This window comes from Blennius ocellaris, assembly GCF_963422515.1.
Source record: "Blennius ocellaris genome assembly, chromosome: 17".
NCBI classification, from domain to species: domain Eukaryota; kingdom Metazoa; phylum Chordata; class Actinopteri; order Blenniiformes; family Blenniidae; genus Blennius; species Blennius ocellaris.
Window position 1 is genome coordinate 15,764,002 of NC_137666.1, and position 15,243 is coordinate 15,779,244.

General features: G+C 43.6%; 1 protein-coding gene across 3 annotated transcripts in view; it reads left to right on the top strand.

Annotated features, from left to right (window-relative positions):
- The window catches only part of zdhhc14 (zDHHC palmitoyltransferase 14), a 46,623-nt gene that overhangs the window by 21,184 nt on the left and 10,196 nt on the right, over positions 1 to 15,243 (top strand). For all 3 annotated transcript variants that reach the window (XM_080512765.1, XM_080512763.1, XM_080512764.1), the window contains exons 4-6: positions 7,548 to 7,700; positions 11,805 to 11,942; positions 13,090 to 13,138. In XM_080512765.1, coding sequence (XP_080368891.1) covers positions 7,548 to 7,700; positions 11,805 to 11,942; positions 13,090 to 13,138 — 340 coding nt within the window. The remainder of the gene's footprint in view (positions 1 to 7,547; positions 7,701 to 11,804; positions 11,943 to 13,089; positions 13,139 to 15,243) is intronic.

The following is a 15,243-nucleotide window of genomic DNA, read 5'->3' on the forward strand; positions in this document are numbered from 1 at the left end:
CTGTTCAGAATTAAACTGTGAATCACTATAACTAATTTTTTTGAAGACCGATACAGAGCAGGAACACGAGCTTTTTAGAAGCCTGTAGTAAAGCACTTTGTACTGAGAGACGTATTCATATTAAGCAGAATTGAAGTCAACCCTCCACGGCAGTCCCAATTCTTCATGTGGCCACTTAAGAAAAGTAATTGTCCACCCTTGCCCTCCACTGTTTTAAATTCTTGTGAAATAAATGTTCCATGCAAATCTCTAATCAAGTGGAAAGAGCGGTTAGCATTTCCTAATTGGCTCGGATGGCAAGCCTCGTGATTTAACGCTCTGCTCAGTGCATCAAAATGAAAGCCCACTAAATCACCCAACACTCCAGCATCAGTAGTCGAAACAGTTTAGTAACTCGCCAACGGAATCATAAATAAATGATGATGTTTTCAAGTTAAAGTGCTGCAGGGCTCAAGTTCAACACAAATCTTATTGATCTGTTGACTCCACCGCGCTGGAGGACCCGGCGTCTGCACAATATGAGACACAGAGGCTTCTCATCTTTCCCGTATCTTAACCGGGGAAGCTGATAGCTGGAACTGTCGTGGCCGCGTGCCGCGCCGCTGCTGCTGCCGAGCGCCTTTCAGCTTCAGATACGAGTGGGTGGTGCGAGCTATACCCGACATCAAATGAAATCCAACTTGTTTGCACAGGTAAAAAAAGTATACATGAGGCGCCGTGCTTGTCACACCACAGTGAAGTACCGCGCTGCAGAGAAGCCGTGTACACCCTATTTAGGATGAGAGAATAAGAGGGGTGGGTTCGGCAAAGGAAGCACAGGCTCTTGTTTATCTGTGCTTGAGATCGAGACGAGGGCTGGTTTTTCTTCAGCGTGCGGCATTTGATGTCTATGCATGTCTGCCTGCCTGCCCAATATGTCAGGACTAGACAGGCTGGCATCCGTTCAGCGAACACATGCCAAATCCAAAAGACTCTCTGAAGCATTAATCAGAGTGAAAGATGGTCAGAGCTGCCGGTTTCTTTCTTTCAACCTAATATGGTCCAAGCTCGCTGGTGACTGTCGGTCTGCCTTGCTGGTGTTGTTCCTTTTTTTTTTTTTTTTTTTTTTTTTTCATATTTGGAACCCTAGCAGAGGAAATAGATTTTGGAAGGCTTAGCGCTCAGACCGCTGGAGGAAGGATGGGTACATCAGCAGAGGATGCAGTGACATTTAGGGTTGAAAGGTGGGGCCGTCATACATCACGTCCTTTTCTTTTCATTGCATGTAGAGTGGCGAAAGAAAACAATCCAGCAAGTTGAATTTTTTTTAGTTGGTTTAAGAAGACGCTGTACTTTGATGTCTTTCATTGAGGCAATTCGTATTCATTTTATTTTAACCCACATTAAAGACTTGCTTTATAACAGTACTCATGGCAGAATGAACCTCTGATCCCGCACTGAGAATAACCAGGCCATTACCAGCGAGAGCAAAACGGAGCAAGCTTGAGTCATTTTCTGAGAGTCTTGCTTAATTACATTAGATACAGCTTCTTCTCCCCGAAGCGACGAGACACTGCAAACATGCACGTCGGATTTTAACACCTTGTAGGTCTGCTCACTTTGACTTTTGTTGGCTGTCGACAAGTTTAAAGCACCACTATGTATCCGCTAAAGCTTATGATTATGAGACATTTCCTCAACGGTCCCAGAGGGCATTTTTTTCTTCTTTCCAGCTTGGCACGGGCGTCCCTTTAAATGCTGACCGCTGTGCCGTTAAATGCCACTAAACATGGCGATCTGCCACTATTCTTGAATTAATCATCTTGGATGATGCAGTTCACAAGCCTGTATTGATCCTAACCTGCTGTTTAACGCCAACTGTATTAAAAAGAGGAATAAATGAGCCCAAGCACATGGGTGGTGCCGCGAAGTTGCTCAGAGATGCTTTGGAAATGCCTTATTCCAGCAATATTATTGCTTTTATGAATTTAGAATTGAATATGTTGTGTCCCAGTGCTTGGGTGCTCATCATGTAACAGGCAAGAATACATTTATTTATTTTATTTACATGAAATTAAGTCTTGATTCATGCTTGTACTTAAACTGCCACAATGGCTTGTTCGCTTCATCCTCAGCGTGCACAACAGAAGTGCAGTGAGCTGAATGCAAACAAGTGTGGTTATTTGTATTTTTTGTCCAGTTTTAGTTTGATTTTCCGCACGCAAATTACAACGTGTCTATCGGGTGCTGGTTATTGTTCCATCTGCGTGAAAGTGTGCTCGAGTGAAGCTGCCTCCACGTAGCATTTGTTAGCAAAGCCTTAAAAAAAAAACCCAGTACAGTATTACATAACAAAGACGCAGGTTTATCCGTACATAATACAATTTAAAGCCTCGATTGTGTCCCGCTATTCATTTCACTTTGATTGTGTGTCTCTGCATCGAGTCGATCTCCCCGCCAGAGGATAAATAGCTGCCTTTTGTACTCTGTGCTCTGCAGACATACATTTACAGGGACATGGTCAGTCATAAAGAAAGGATGGTCATTGTGTGACGGAGCTGCGGGCAACAGTGACAGAGGAGTGCACGGGAATGGAGCCGTCACTGTTGAACGTGAGCAAAAATAAGAAATCGAGGAAAACAACAATGGCAACAAGCGACTGTGGTGTCTGTGTCTCAGCATGGCTTGGAACAACATATGAACAACTGTTTCAGACACACAGCACCTTTGATCAAAGTTATTGGCAGGGAAGTGGGCGGTGTCGTGTTGTGGTTGAATAGACCACCTAACCTGAGTCGAGACCAAGACTCTTTAGCTCAAAACCGCTCAACACAAGTACAGCCTATACCGGAGGGGGGGGGGGGGTGAACATTCCTGGTCCTGGAGGGCCGCAGTCCTGCATGTGTTCACCGTTTCCCCTGCTCAAAACACTCCAGAGTTGCCATGATGAGGCTCTGCAGAAAGCTTGAGAACGAGCCAGTAATTGCGGACACATTGAAAACATGCGGGACTGCGGCCCTCCAGGACCAGGATTGCCCACCCCCGGGCTATACTGATATGGAGTTCAGGTAACATTAAGCCCATTAACTCGTGATTATGGTTTTATTGCTTGTTTATCTGTATTTCCTTGCCACCGTCTTATCTCGTCGTGCTGGATTATCCGGCAAGCAGGCGCAGCGGCGCTTGGCTGCAGTCTGCTGATGAATTGTCGCCTTGTCCAATACGTGACCGCGCCGTCCGTCTCGTCATCGTCCTTCACTCTTGACAACATGTCACATCTCTGGAGCCAGACCGAGTGTCCGTGGTCTCGGGCCAAGGACTCTCCCAGCTCGTGCAGCAAATAAGTCCGACAATGTCCCCAATGCACTTTTTCGTTGTGGATATCCTGATTTCTGTGAGCTACATCTGCTCCGGCAATACTTCAGTGGCAAAGTTATTGACGAAAAATGTGACTCGTCAGCCCTAATACTTGAGATGGGGTTGGATTTTATTGGCCCAGCTTGAGCAAAGTAGAATCCACTTGTGTAGTTTATTTGCTGAATGAGCAGGATGTAAAACTTGTGAAATGCTATGAAGAAGCACGTCGGATCAACAGAAACCCGTCACCGTCGTCGAGGCTTTGTTGACTGAGTTCAGTCACATTGTCTTTGAATAAGTGCAAAACATCCATTATTTATTGAAACGGTCTGAAAAAGATTCACTCAGTTGTTTCAGTGGTGTGACTTGGCAAGGTCACACAGGAAAATCCTTTTCAGTCAATTTTGAGTGTTTTTTCAGAATCATTTTTTAAAAATTTTGATTAAAAAGAATTGCTCAACTAATTTAACTTCAGTCGCACAGGGTAAATGATACTCATACAAAGGACGAACCCTGAATAAATTCACTTGTTTTATCTCGATAAAAAAAAACAAAAAAAAAAAACAACCTCAGATGATCTCATGCTGCCATTTGCTATGTGACAGACTAACGGCAACTGCAGGTACATGCAGCCATCGCACCAGTGGTCATTTGTAGGTGTCGTGTATTGATTTAATTATAAATGTTGAGTGAACCTGGATGTCAGATTTAAAATCAATTTGCACTGGTTCTTCTATGTTCAAGCCTATTGAGGCAGTATGAGAACGATGCAGACCGTAATGTGTCGTATAACATTCGGAGTAGGCGAGGTGCGTCGCAGTCGTGACAATCTGAACGTCCTTTATACACAACAGCCAGGCGGAGCAGATGCCCAAACCCAACGTTACCGTTTCCTTTAACAAAGGTTCATTGATACAATCACCTCGTGCTGATGGTTGCAGTTTTACAAATGTATTATTTAACTTGCAACTGCTGTATGCAGCTCTACTCAGTGACAACCTGTGCTTGTACAACGTAAAAGCAGCATGAAGCAGCTCCCGCTTAACTTTCCTCTGGGTTTCTGTAGACATCCCCTCCAGGTTATTTATGTTCAGGTTAATACGTTATTTAGTTGTTGTTTTTTTTTTTCTTTAATCAACACACAGAGCTTTCAAAGCACTTGCTAAACTACGTAAATAATCGAGCTGCCTAATGAATGACGTCTTTTTTTATTAATTAAGGTCAGTGACACTGTTTGCCGCCGCCGCCGTCTTCTTCTTCATTTTACTCCTCCATGGATGAAAATGGTAGCTCGAGTTTTCTCGCCTCCGCATACGCCACAGGATGGCAATTAGCTTCCCTTTAAACCTCACCAGGCAACCGGAGCACAGTTTGGCTGACATTGAACCCTCATTTAACTTTGTGTATGAAGGTGTGTGTGTGTGTGTGTGTGTGCATGTGCGCGTTTGTGTGTGTTACATACACTCGCCAGTCGACTTGGCCTTATTTTCCGGCTCCAGGATTTCAGGCCTCGGTGAAGAATCTCCCACTAGACACTGATGTAAGACTAAGCTTTGGCTGCCAGGATGCCTCCGTGTACAAATGGCTTTGTTCAGCAGAAAAGCCACCCCGACACCCCCGCTCACACACGGCTGTGTACTGCCTGTGAATATGTGTAGTGAATGTTGATGTGCAGGTCAGCGCATGCTTTGGGAGCGATCACAGGAGATCTGTGGAAGTCGTATGCATTTAGGGTTATTTGTGTCAACACTGTATTGGTTGGATTGTGCGGAAACTATGAATTTTTGTCCCAGAGGTGATATTTGTAAGGGTTTTTTTTTTCTGTTTTGTTTTTCCTGTTTGCTGTTACTTTTCAGCAGCTCATTAATCCTGAACTCGTTCCTCCCGGAAACGACACGGAAGAAGCCCGGCTGGTAGCGTAAACCTCACCACCAGCGTGTATTCGTGACCCTTAATAATTAGCCTGCCGTCACGAGAGCTGTCTGCACGTTGGCAGATCATCTGTAGCTTCTTCTCGTCATTAGTGCAAAAGATCCGTTTCTTTTAAGAAGCGGTGTCGTGCAGGGTTCTGCACGACTGCAGAAAGTTGTGAAAACTCTGCTCCCAGAAGCTCCAAAATACTGGACTTCAAATGTGCGCTGAACTCAAAACAGACTAACTTAACATGTGCGTCCTCTGACTTCTTATGTAACTGCCTCTGACAGTCTGACAGCTCGTACACAGCAATGTGCGCATTACCAAAGCACACTGAAGTTGGTTTTGATTATTACTTACTGAACTGTAACTGTACACATTTTAAAAGTTGTCTCATACTAGTTATCAGTAATCCAGTGCTAATACCGACATTTTTGTCCCAGTGAAAGAGGTCAAACACTGAAAATGAGCACGTTTGCTCCTTTGTTTTCTTTAGGCTGAAGGATTTTTAAAGAAAATGTATGGCTGTATATCACTCTGACAGATTAGATTATTCCAGGCTGGTCTTTTTTTTAAAATGCATTAAATCCATCATTTAAACCTGCTGTTCGCTCTTGTTAGAGCGGAGTGCTGTGTGACGACGCCTTGTACAAAAAAAACCCACTAACCGTCTCATTTTCCTGAAAGAATAATCTACATCGTTGGCATCTAGGAACAATATTAGAATCTGTTAGTTGTAATGTCGGCACGCAGAACTGCACATGCCTGGTAGCAGTGGAAAGTTGCATTTATTAGTCATCAAAAGTTGCGGTTGTATGAAAACTTTTCCATCGTAGAGGGGTTCCCTCGTGCTTCGAATTCTGAACGAGCTATGGATTGTTGAGAACTCGACATCGTGAAAGCTGACTCGTGCCGAATTGTTCTCACTGCTCCCTCATTTGTTTTCGACCTCAGCCGTGAGGGACGGGCGACACAGAGGGAGTACGGCGGTCGCTCCCAGTAGAGACTCTAGGCTGTATTTCCTTTACTCTTCTTCGGAAATGTCACCCACACAAGCCTCTCGGTGACCAGCCCCCCCCCCCCCCCCCCCCCCCCCCCCTACTCCCCCTACCCATCCCCCCCCCCATTAACACACATACCTCTGTGTTTGCAGTGCTGCAGGCTTCGCTGTAAATGATCGCCAAAATTGTCTTCCTACACACACGGTCTCCTCCTCCCAGCATGCGTGAGGGCGCTCAAAGCAAGCGGAGCAATAACGGGGATACAGACTCTTACCTTTTATGGCTTGAAAATCACTATTATCGCTCTCATCCTCACCATATAGCCTGTCGTCACTGCTCTCTGACTCCACCAAAAGCCATTCTGTGCAGGTTGCTCCCATTGTTTCCTTCTTTTTTTCTTGTTTTTTTCATTCCACTTTGAAGATTGTGGAATTAAATGCATGTTCAACTCCCAATTATTCATATTTTGCTGGACTTGGTTTCTCCTGTTGCATTCAACTTGAGTTCCCAGCAGCCTTGCTGTATGGCTTGTATGAATTGACGTACAACAAGTAACTCTGATTGCACAATGTCGACTTCCATTCAGAAGAATCGGACGTTCGAAACAACGTATGTCAATAAAGACTGAGAAGCGTCGATCGTGAGAGAAAAACCCCTACAGCCTGAACACGTTTGCCTCCAGAGCCAAACACTTTCTCGCTATTTCTGAGGTTTTTCTCGCACATTAAAATATGTCATATTTATGTCTTTTACAGTATCTGTGATGGCTGACGTGAAGGTTCTTTAAACCAGTTTTGAGAGTTAAACGCTTCAATTTCAACATTACTCCAAGTTGGAAGTAATCGTAACCCTAACCTCAGTTTCAATAGTTCTTTTATTTTGCTGTAGCTCATAGACGGTTAGCATTTTGGTCGCCTTTACGACTCATGGAGAATACTTTACAATCTATTCAGAATTTAGTGCATTCGCTCTGCTTTTATCGCAGTTTAGTGACACTTTATGAATTAATTTGAGGCTTTCCAAATAAACGAGCAGTATCACTGTAATATTCTCAATAAATGTTTTTACAGAGTGTCATTTTACTCATACTTGCATCTATTTATCACCTTGTTACGTTCTAAATCCAAATCCTTTTTTTTTTTTAGCCAATTCAGCAAATTAGACTAATGGACTTGATGTATATCACCACATGTATCTGTATTGCAGCGTATGTGTGAACTCTGTACTTGAGTTGCTCTGCATTCTGATACTGATGCCTGTCCTTTTGTCCCCCCCCTCCCCTCTTGTCGTTTCCAGATGTGGCTAACGGCACCACAGGATACAGGCCTCCTCCCAGGACCAAAGAGGTGGTCATCAACGGCCAGACAGTCAAACTGAAGTATTGCTTCACGTGCAAAATCTTCAGACCACCTCGTGCCTCCCATTGCAGTCTCTGTGACAACTGTGTGGGTGAGTGATAAAAATACTCTCTCGGCGTGTGGTTGTGCAAGTCGGGAACGTTCTGCCATTAGTTAAAGGAACTCAAACATTGAAACCGATTATTAAGCATTAAAGTCATCCACCTACCCTCTTTCCAGTGCAGAGTATTGTTGTAGTGTCGGTTTAGCTTCACTGTATTTTTTTTTTTTTTATTCTGATGAGCTTTCTCTCTGCAGCAGTTTCAGCTCCAAGCAGCTATTGGATACCTCCTCCCAATGCACACCAATCATCTATGGCCCTGAGCAGGGACCGCCTGAACCACTTTTGATAAATACAAACCCACCATCTGACCAGGAACGACCCACAATACTGAGTCATGTATCCATTATGATGCGTTCCCTGTCAAACGTGCTCAAATTTTCACACTCTTCCACTTTTCTGATAAAAAAAAAAAAAAAAAATCAAGCACGAAGACGAATATTCTGCTTGATGGTTCCAAACTGGCATTGGCAGACAAAATTCACACAAGTCCCGCTTGTTCAACTCCTGATTAAAGTGATTCCACAAAGATCGCATCTGTCTGAGAGAACAGGAGCCAAGCTCAATGTTTACTCCGCGATGCACACCTCCAGGGGACGTACAGTACAGTACAGTGTGCCTGGAGGAGTCGGCGCCCACAGAGAAAGAGTTGGAAATGAGAAAAGACGTAAAAGCAGAGTGCTGCTGCTTTACACAACCACAACGCTTTGTCTCTCCTGAGACAAAAAGAAGAGCACGGAAAGTTAAGGGAAGATGGAGACTGTGATACAGCGGGCCTCCGTGTCTTTGTCTTTCTTATCTGGGGTTTTTTTTTCCGTTTGTTTTAATCTTTAGAGGCAGCTCTGCCTTTTGTATGTCTATTTCCTTGCCAGTTGTGGAGCTGACTGAAAACCTGCAAGACAAAGCTGAGGAGGTAGTAAACACAGGAATAAAAAAAAAAAAAAGGATGAGGTGGTGATCGGATGTGGGAAGGAGGACAAATAGGAAGCTGAAGGGACATGGATTTGGTCACGTTTCAGGAAAATGGTCAGGTCCTGAAATTAGGCTTTTTTACTTTCTTATTCTGATTCCACCTTTTAAAAAAAATACTAATAAAAATAAATAAATCAGTCTCATGAGATGCCTGAAAGGTTTTCCTGAGTCCAACCATGGACTCACTGCAGTGTGACCTAAAAAAAAAAATCAAGATCAGGCAGTTCCAATAGTGTTTAAATCAAAGTTTTTAGATGTGAACTGCAAATGGGACATTTTTGTGCTGACCTTTTGCTGTCAGAGCAATGTTTTGTTGTTTTGTTTTTTTGGCATCTGTAAATGATCTGCATTGGCAACAAACTGGATTGGTATTTGCCTTCAAACTACAAATTGGGATCATAGTGGAAGTGAAAAGATGGTTGAGTGTGTGTGAGTGTGTGTGTGTCGCCAGTCTCACGACTTCCCTGCCTTGCTCTCTGCCTCCGGTGTTGTAAAAGCCACGGGGAGAACAAGCTCTTAAATAAGTGAGGAGACAGAATGGATAGGCCCTCCCTGGTGGATGCGGAGGAGAGGAATATGGTCGAGTCACTTCCTTTTTGAAGAGGGTGATCCCAGCGGGAGTGACGCAAGGAGCTCGGAAGAGCACTGGAAAAAAAACGATACACGCTCACCCCGCCTCTTCCCTTGCAGTCATGTTGTGTTCATTTCAAAACTCTGAAAGAAAATGATCTGACTGCTTGACTTTCAATTTACAGCTTCAAGTTTCCATAAATGCTGCATCGTGTGTTTGTGAGCAGACGATTGAAATGTGGTGGCTGATTTTCTGGCTGCTTTCCTTCCTTCCTTCCTTCCTTCCTTTCTGATGTGCTCGCTGAGAAGGCATTAGTGGAAGCTTTAATGATCCCACTCGGTATGGAATGAAAATACAACAAAAGAGATTATAGCACATAAACATATTGGATAATTACCAAACGGTAAAAGTGCATTTTACGGTTCCAGTTTGAACTGAAGGGAGGATTGAATCACTTTCTAATCCAAAGTCCTTTATGACGACTGTTGATCATAATGTATTTCTCGACGAGTTATTTGAATGAGATCTCAGAACCTGAATTCTTGCAGTGTTTAAGTCATTTCAAGTCTGGGCCCGGCAAAATAACATCAGGGGTTCCTCAGGGCTTCGTTCCGGGTCCACTGCTGTTCAACGTGTGTTTAATTTGATGGGCTCAGATTCTGGATAACGGCAACAACGATTAAACTCCGCAGATGACACAAAATTCTCCAACTGTCTTATACCAAGAGACTAAAACGGTTTAAACTTTAGAGCAGGTCAACTATTGAATGTAGTTCTTTAAAGCCAACGAAGAAAGATAACAAGTTCGATTTAATCTGCGAGTCTAAAAAGCAGCTGCAAAGCCAGATTTTCTCCTCATTTTATATGTATACTTAATCAAATATTTATATGTGTCCCTTGCTCTTATTTACCTTTTATTGTTTGGCATTTGTCACAATCTTCTTTCCAGTTGATGTAAATGAGATTTTAGCTGAAATGAAGTAACACTAATCAACTGTAAAAAAAAAAAAAAAGAAAAGAAAATTCAATCATTCTACTACTTTACACACACATTACTACAGGTCTTTTCTCCCTTTCCACCACTATCGGTCCTTTCTGATAGTTAGATTGTGACATACTCTTCCCACCGTCCCCCCAGTGTGATCGGAGGCTCCAGTTCGTAAAAGTCATGGATTAATGGAGACAAAAGCAGGTCACTTCACTGCACCAAACAAATAACGGTTCGTGAATAATTAGGTAGCGACCACTGTGCACAGCGAGTCGCCCCACTCTGGAAGTCGAGGCTGATTACTCGCCACGCGAACTCCTGGCCGTCCGCTCTTCAAGCAATCAGAGCGACGAGTGTGCTCACGCTTCCTCCTGATGAAACACCACTCTGTGATTTTAATTAATAAGGCATTTCACGTTTAATTTCTCGATTTGCCGAACCCTTCAGACGGCACTCAAATGCAAATTTGTTTCTATTTTTATTATTATTTAATTTTATATGAACGCCATGTGGGATTTCTTTAATTGTCAGCGTTTTAGCCATTCAGACGTGGCTGAAAGAGGACTCGCTGTACCGGAGTGTCTGATGGGATTGTATCAGCGTTTAACGTCCTGGAAAACTCCGCCCCCGCGCAGACACGAGTCTGGACGGCCACCGCTCACTTCTCTGCCCCTCCTTTGTCTTCATTTGCAGCTTGTCAGGCGTCTTCAAACATCCTCGGATCGAGGTCTCAGCGGCGCCACTTTATCTGTTGACCTGGCAAAGTGCTCCCTTTCACCCTCTCAACCTCTCACAGTCCCACGGTGACGGCCAGAGTTTTTCAACCCTGCCGACCAGCCTGTAACTTTTATTAGCCAGTGTATATAAATAGCTGTTTTGCACTGTGTGAAAAAATTTCTATATTATTATGCCAAGAGCCAGAGGGACGCTTCCCTTCCCCCCCCCCCATATTTCCCACAGTTCTTGATTTGGGCATTGTGCTCATGCGCACTGAATTATTTATTATAAACATGAGATGTGCTCAAGAAACCTCATTTGGAGCAGTGCAACTGGAGAATTTGCAGCTCTTGGTTTGTCTTACCTCACGGGTTATTGATGATTTCACGAAACATTTAGACGTGCAGTTGCGCATCAATACCTCAAGACACCAACAACAACACTGAGTCGATGGCTAAAGTCTGCAAAACAACAAGACGGTGCCTTTTCAATATATTCAATCAATCGCAGCAGAGTTATTTGTGGAATAAGTGGTCCCGTGACTACTTGTCGCTCACAAGCGATCATTGATCCGAGCCAACGCACGACGGCTCAAACTGCAGTGACAATCTGTGGCATAATGAGAACATTCTCCGCAATACGGGTGTGAAGAGTCGTTTGTGGATTTGCACTCGAAAGAGCATCAATTCTTTGAGGTAAAATGGGGATTTCTTTCCATTTCGACCCACTTGCCCACATGAGATCGGAGGAGGATCACGGCGGGTGCATAAAAGGAAAACCGTGTCGTTGTGAATCCCCCGCCGCCAAAATTAAACTCTCCCGTCTGTGTGTGTTCCTGTCTGTGCAGAGCGATTCGACCACCACTGTCCATGGGTGGGGAACTGCGTAGGAAGGAGGAACTACCGTTTCTTCTACATGTTCATCCTCTCGCTGTCCTTCCTCACCATCTTCATCTTCGCCTTCGTCATCACGCACATCATTTTAAGTAAGTGGCTAAAATGGGCACAAGAAAAATAAAAAAAATAAAGAGTGTTCCCAGGTATGGCATACACACACACACGCCCGCGGTGTGTCTGGAGCCGGCAGGTTGTAAGTGGGCGTCATGAAAAGCTGCATCGTTCTGGCTTGAGACCAGCTTTCCAGCTGGGAGCAGGCAGTGGCCGGTTGAGATCCCCATCTGTGCTCAAGTGACAGTCGGCACATCAAGGCTCCACCGGTGAATGAAATATGGGTCAAGATTAGCATGGAGTGGTGATTATTATCTTTTTACCTTCTTCAGTTTTCTTTGTAATCAGGCCCTGTTCAGTCGGTTCTCGAAGTTCTCCAGTTTATATCCGTTTCCTGCTACTTTGGTCAAAATGTCTACAGACGGGGACCAGTTTAAGATTATGTTATCTGGATGTGTGTTTTGAAGCAAGCAAGTATATTTTAAAGCAGGATTTTGTTTTCATCTTGGTGATCAAAGCAACAAACTCTGTTGGTGGAGCCAATGATACCTGTAAATTAGATAGGCGAGACTTGAAATTATACTTTTTCCTTTACGAAAAATCCAATTTTAGTGTTAATTATTGGCTCCAAATTGGAAAATATTGGGGATGCCATTATTTCTTTGTGTTTTAATTGTAGTTCTCAGTCCCCAAAGAGATCAACTGGACTGTATCTCCCCCTCCTGAATATGGAGAGTCGTAACTGTTCGCGTTCATGTCAATGACAACAATTTCTAAAGATAAAACCAAGAATATAAACACATTCAACTATTTTCTACAAACAAACCATCTCACATTTCTGACTGTTTGAAGGAGGCTCAAGATATTTGCCATAGCCACACAAAGTGCCTCGTCTTTGCTCAAGGGTTTTATTCCTGCTGCCAATTTCAGCCTTCTCCATAAAGGCTCGCCCATTTCAACATACTCACTCCCGAATTCTTCTCGATAAGGGCTCTTGCAGCAGGTAATGGCTTAAAGCGAAGATGTACAACCCGAGATCTGATAGAAGTTTCCACATTCTGAGAGTGCTTAATGCTGCACGCGCCATTATGTGGGACACAGTTGTGTTGGTCTAATGGAAACTCTCTCTCTCTCTCTCTCTCTCTCTCTCTCTCTCTCTCTCTCTCTCTCTCTCTGTTTTCACAGACTCGCATCGAAGTGGGTTCCTCAATGCTCTTAAAGAGAGTCCGGCCAGATATCCTTTCACTGACTGGCGTTTCCCGTCAGGTGTGGGTTTTTCAAAAGAGGAAATGCATTTTTTTCGCCATATGCTTACCTGCCCCTAGTTCGTCTTTTCACATACCTCAGCAGATCCTAATTTAGGGTCCAGATCACCCAGATGTTTTGACTGAGGTCGTCAAAATTTGATTTCTACGTAGAAGAAAACGAGAATAAGACTTCATATATTTAGATTTTCATTTGTTTCACGTCCAATCATGAGCATTATACCCAAGAGAAGGTCACCAGCCTTTTATTGCTGGTTAATCTGAAGGTGTTGACAAAAGGTTGGAAAACACAGACTTGATTTACGCGGAAGAAACTGTTCTTGACATAGGTTCACTGCACATTAAGGGGAGCCACATATTGTTCTTGTAGGTTAGAATTCATTTGCATGCATTTTCTGGAGTCGTTCCATCCGCTGGCTTGGATTTGTCCTGGCTTGTGTGTGAGATGAGTGTGTGTGAGATGAGTGTGTGTGAGATGAGTGTGTGAGAGAAGTGTGCTCCTCCATCCAGCCACAACAGCACGCACAGCAGCTCTGCTGATTGATTCAGCCGGTTTCTGATTTCATCCGTCTCCCAACTCGCCCCGCTTTAAAGATGTGTGAGAAGGAGATTGAAAAAGAGTGCTTGTCGATGTGATACAGTGTGTGTGTGTGTGTGTGTGTGTGTGTGTGTGTGTGTGTGTGTGTGTGTGTGTGTGTGTGTGTGTGTGTGTGTGTGTGTGTGTGTGTGTGTGTGTGTGTGTGTGTGTGTGTGTGTGTGTGTGTGTGTGTGTGATGTCGTAAGCTACTGCTGTTGTAAATGCGCTGTAAGTCAGCTTATTGTCTCAACACAGCATTAGAGATAATCACATGGACTGTGGTAAATCCAAGCAAGTGTTTAATTTTGTCATTTCAGCGTCGCGTCATCTGACCGCAGCTTTGAGCTCTAAATTGTTCACACGGAGATTTAGAGCTCACGTTGTCGTGCCAAAGCCCTGTGGCTCTCTGCAATGCTTGACCCAGGGATGGACGGAAAAAACCACGACCACAGTTTGAGTTTTTCGTGAATCTGAAACAAAACCGAAACTCTGAATTAAACTGATTTCAAGAGTAATGAACGCGATCATGTAAACGCCATAATGTTTTATGCATTATCAGCTAACAGCAGTTATGTGATTATGAGACAGAAGCCCGTATAATCAGATGTCTTTTTCCATATATAACCATTAATCATATTTATTTTGTTCTTTCGTAGCTGCGTCACAATTTGAGAGGACAGAAGATAACTAACATCCAGTGATGTAATAATGGAGAAACGTAATACCTGCCAATTATTTTGAATATTTTCTATGTAATGAATCTGATATAACTGGCCTTTTCAATGTAATACGCTCATACATTACTAACCTGCCAACATATTTGTTAAATTATCACAGTAACATTTCATGAATGATCTAATAACAAGATTAAAGTAGAATTAAAATATCCAGCCAATGATGTAATGATTTGCTGAATATGCCTCTGAAGTGGCATGATTCCTGGATGTTCTAGAAAAGGACATTATTTCCAAAACGTTTCCATGTGGACACCAAACTTTTCTAGAATGAAAATGTAAAAATGACGCGTCTCCACCAGAAACGTCGTCGTCTGGACGCGGCCCCGAGTGTTATTCCATTATTGGCAGCAGTTAATACATTTTCAAAGAATTTTTCCCAGAAGTGTTGAATGATTCCTTTATATGAGGTGTTGTATTAGTGGCCACGCCGATTTACGTGTGGAATTCAATGGGCCACTGACATCCACCTTCATTTCATAGCCCCACATCGATCGCGTCGGGGGCAGAGAGCCACGACACCGGCTCTCTTCCTTCCCGCCCTCCTCTCTCTCCGTCGAGTGAGATAACTTTCTCCAGCAGAGAAATGCGTGCCAAGGCAGCCTGATAACGTCCCGTGTCCTACAGGACTTTAATAAAGGGAGGATTGCAGTCGATGGTATCGTCGCGGCCGCTTTGTACCGGAGGAATGATGACATGTTTTGTCCTTGCTCAGAAGAAAGAGTAAAAGAGGACCTTGATAAAGTCTTGAGTGTTTAGTTGA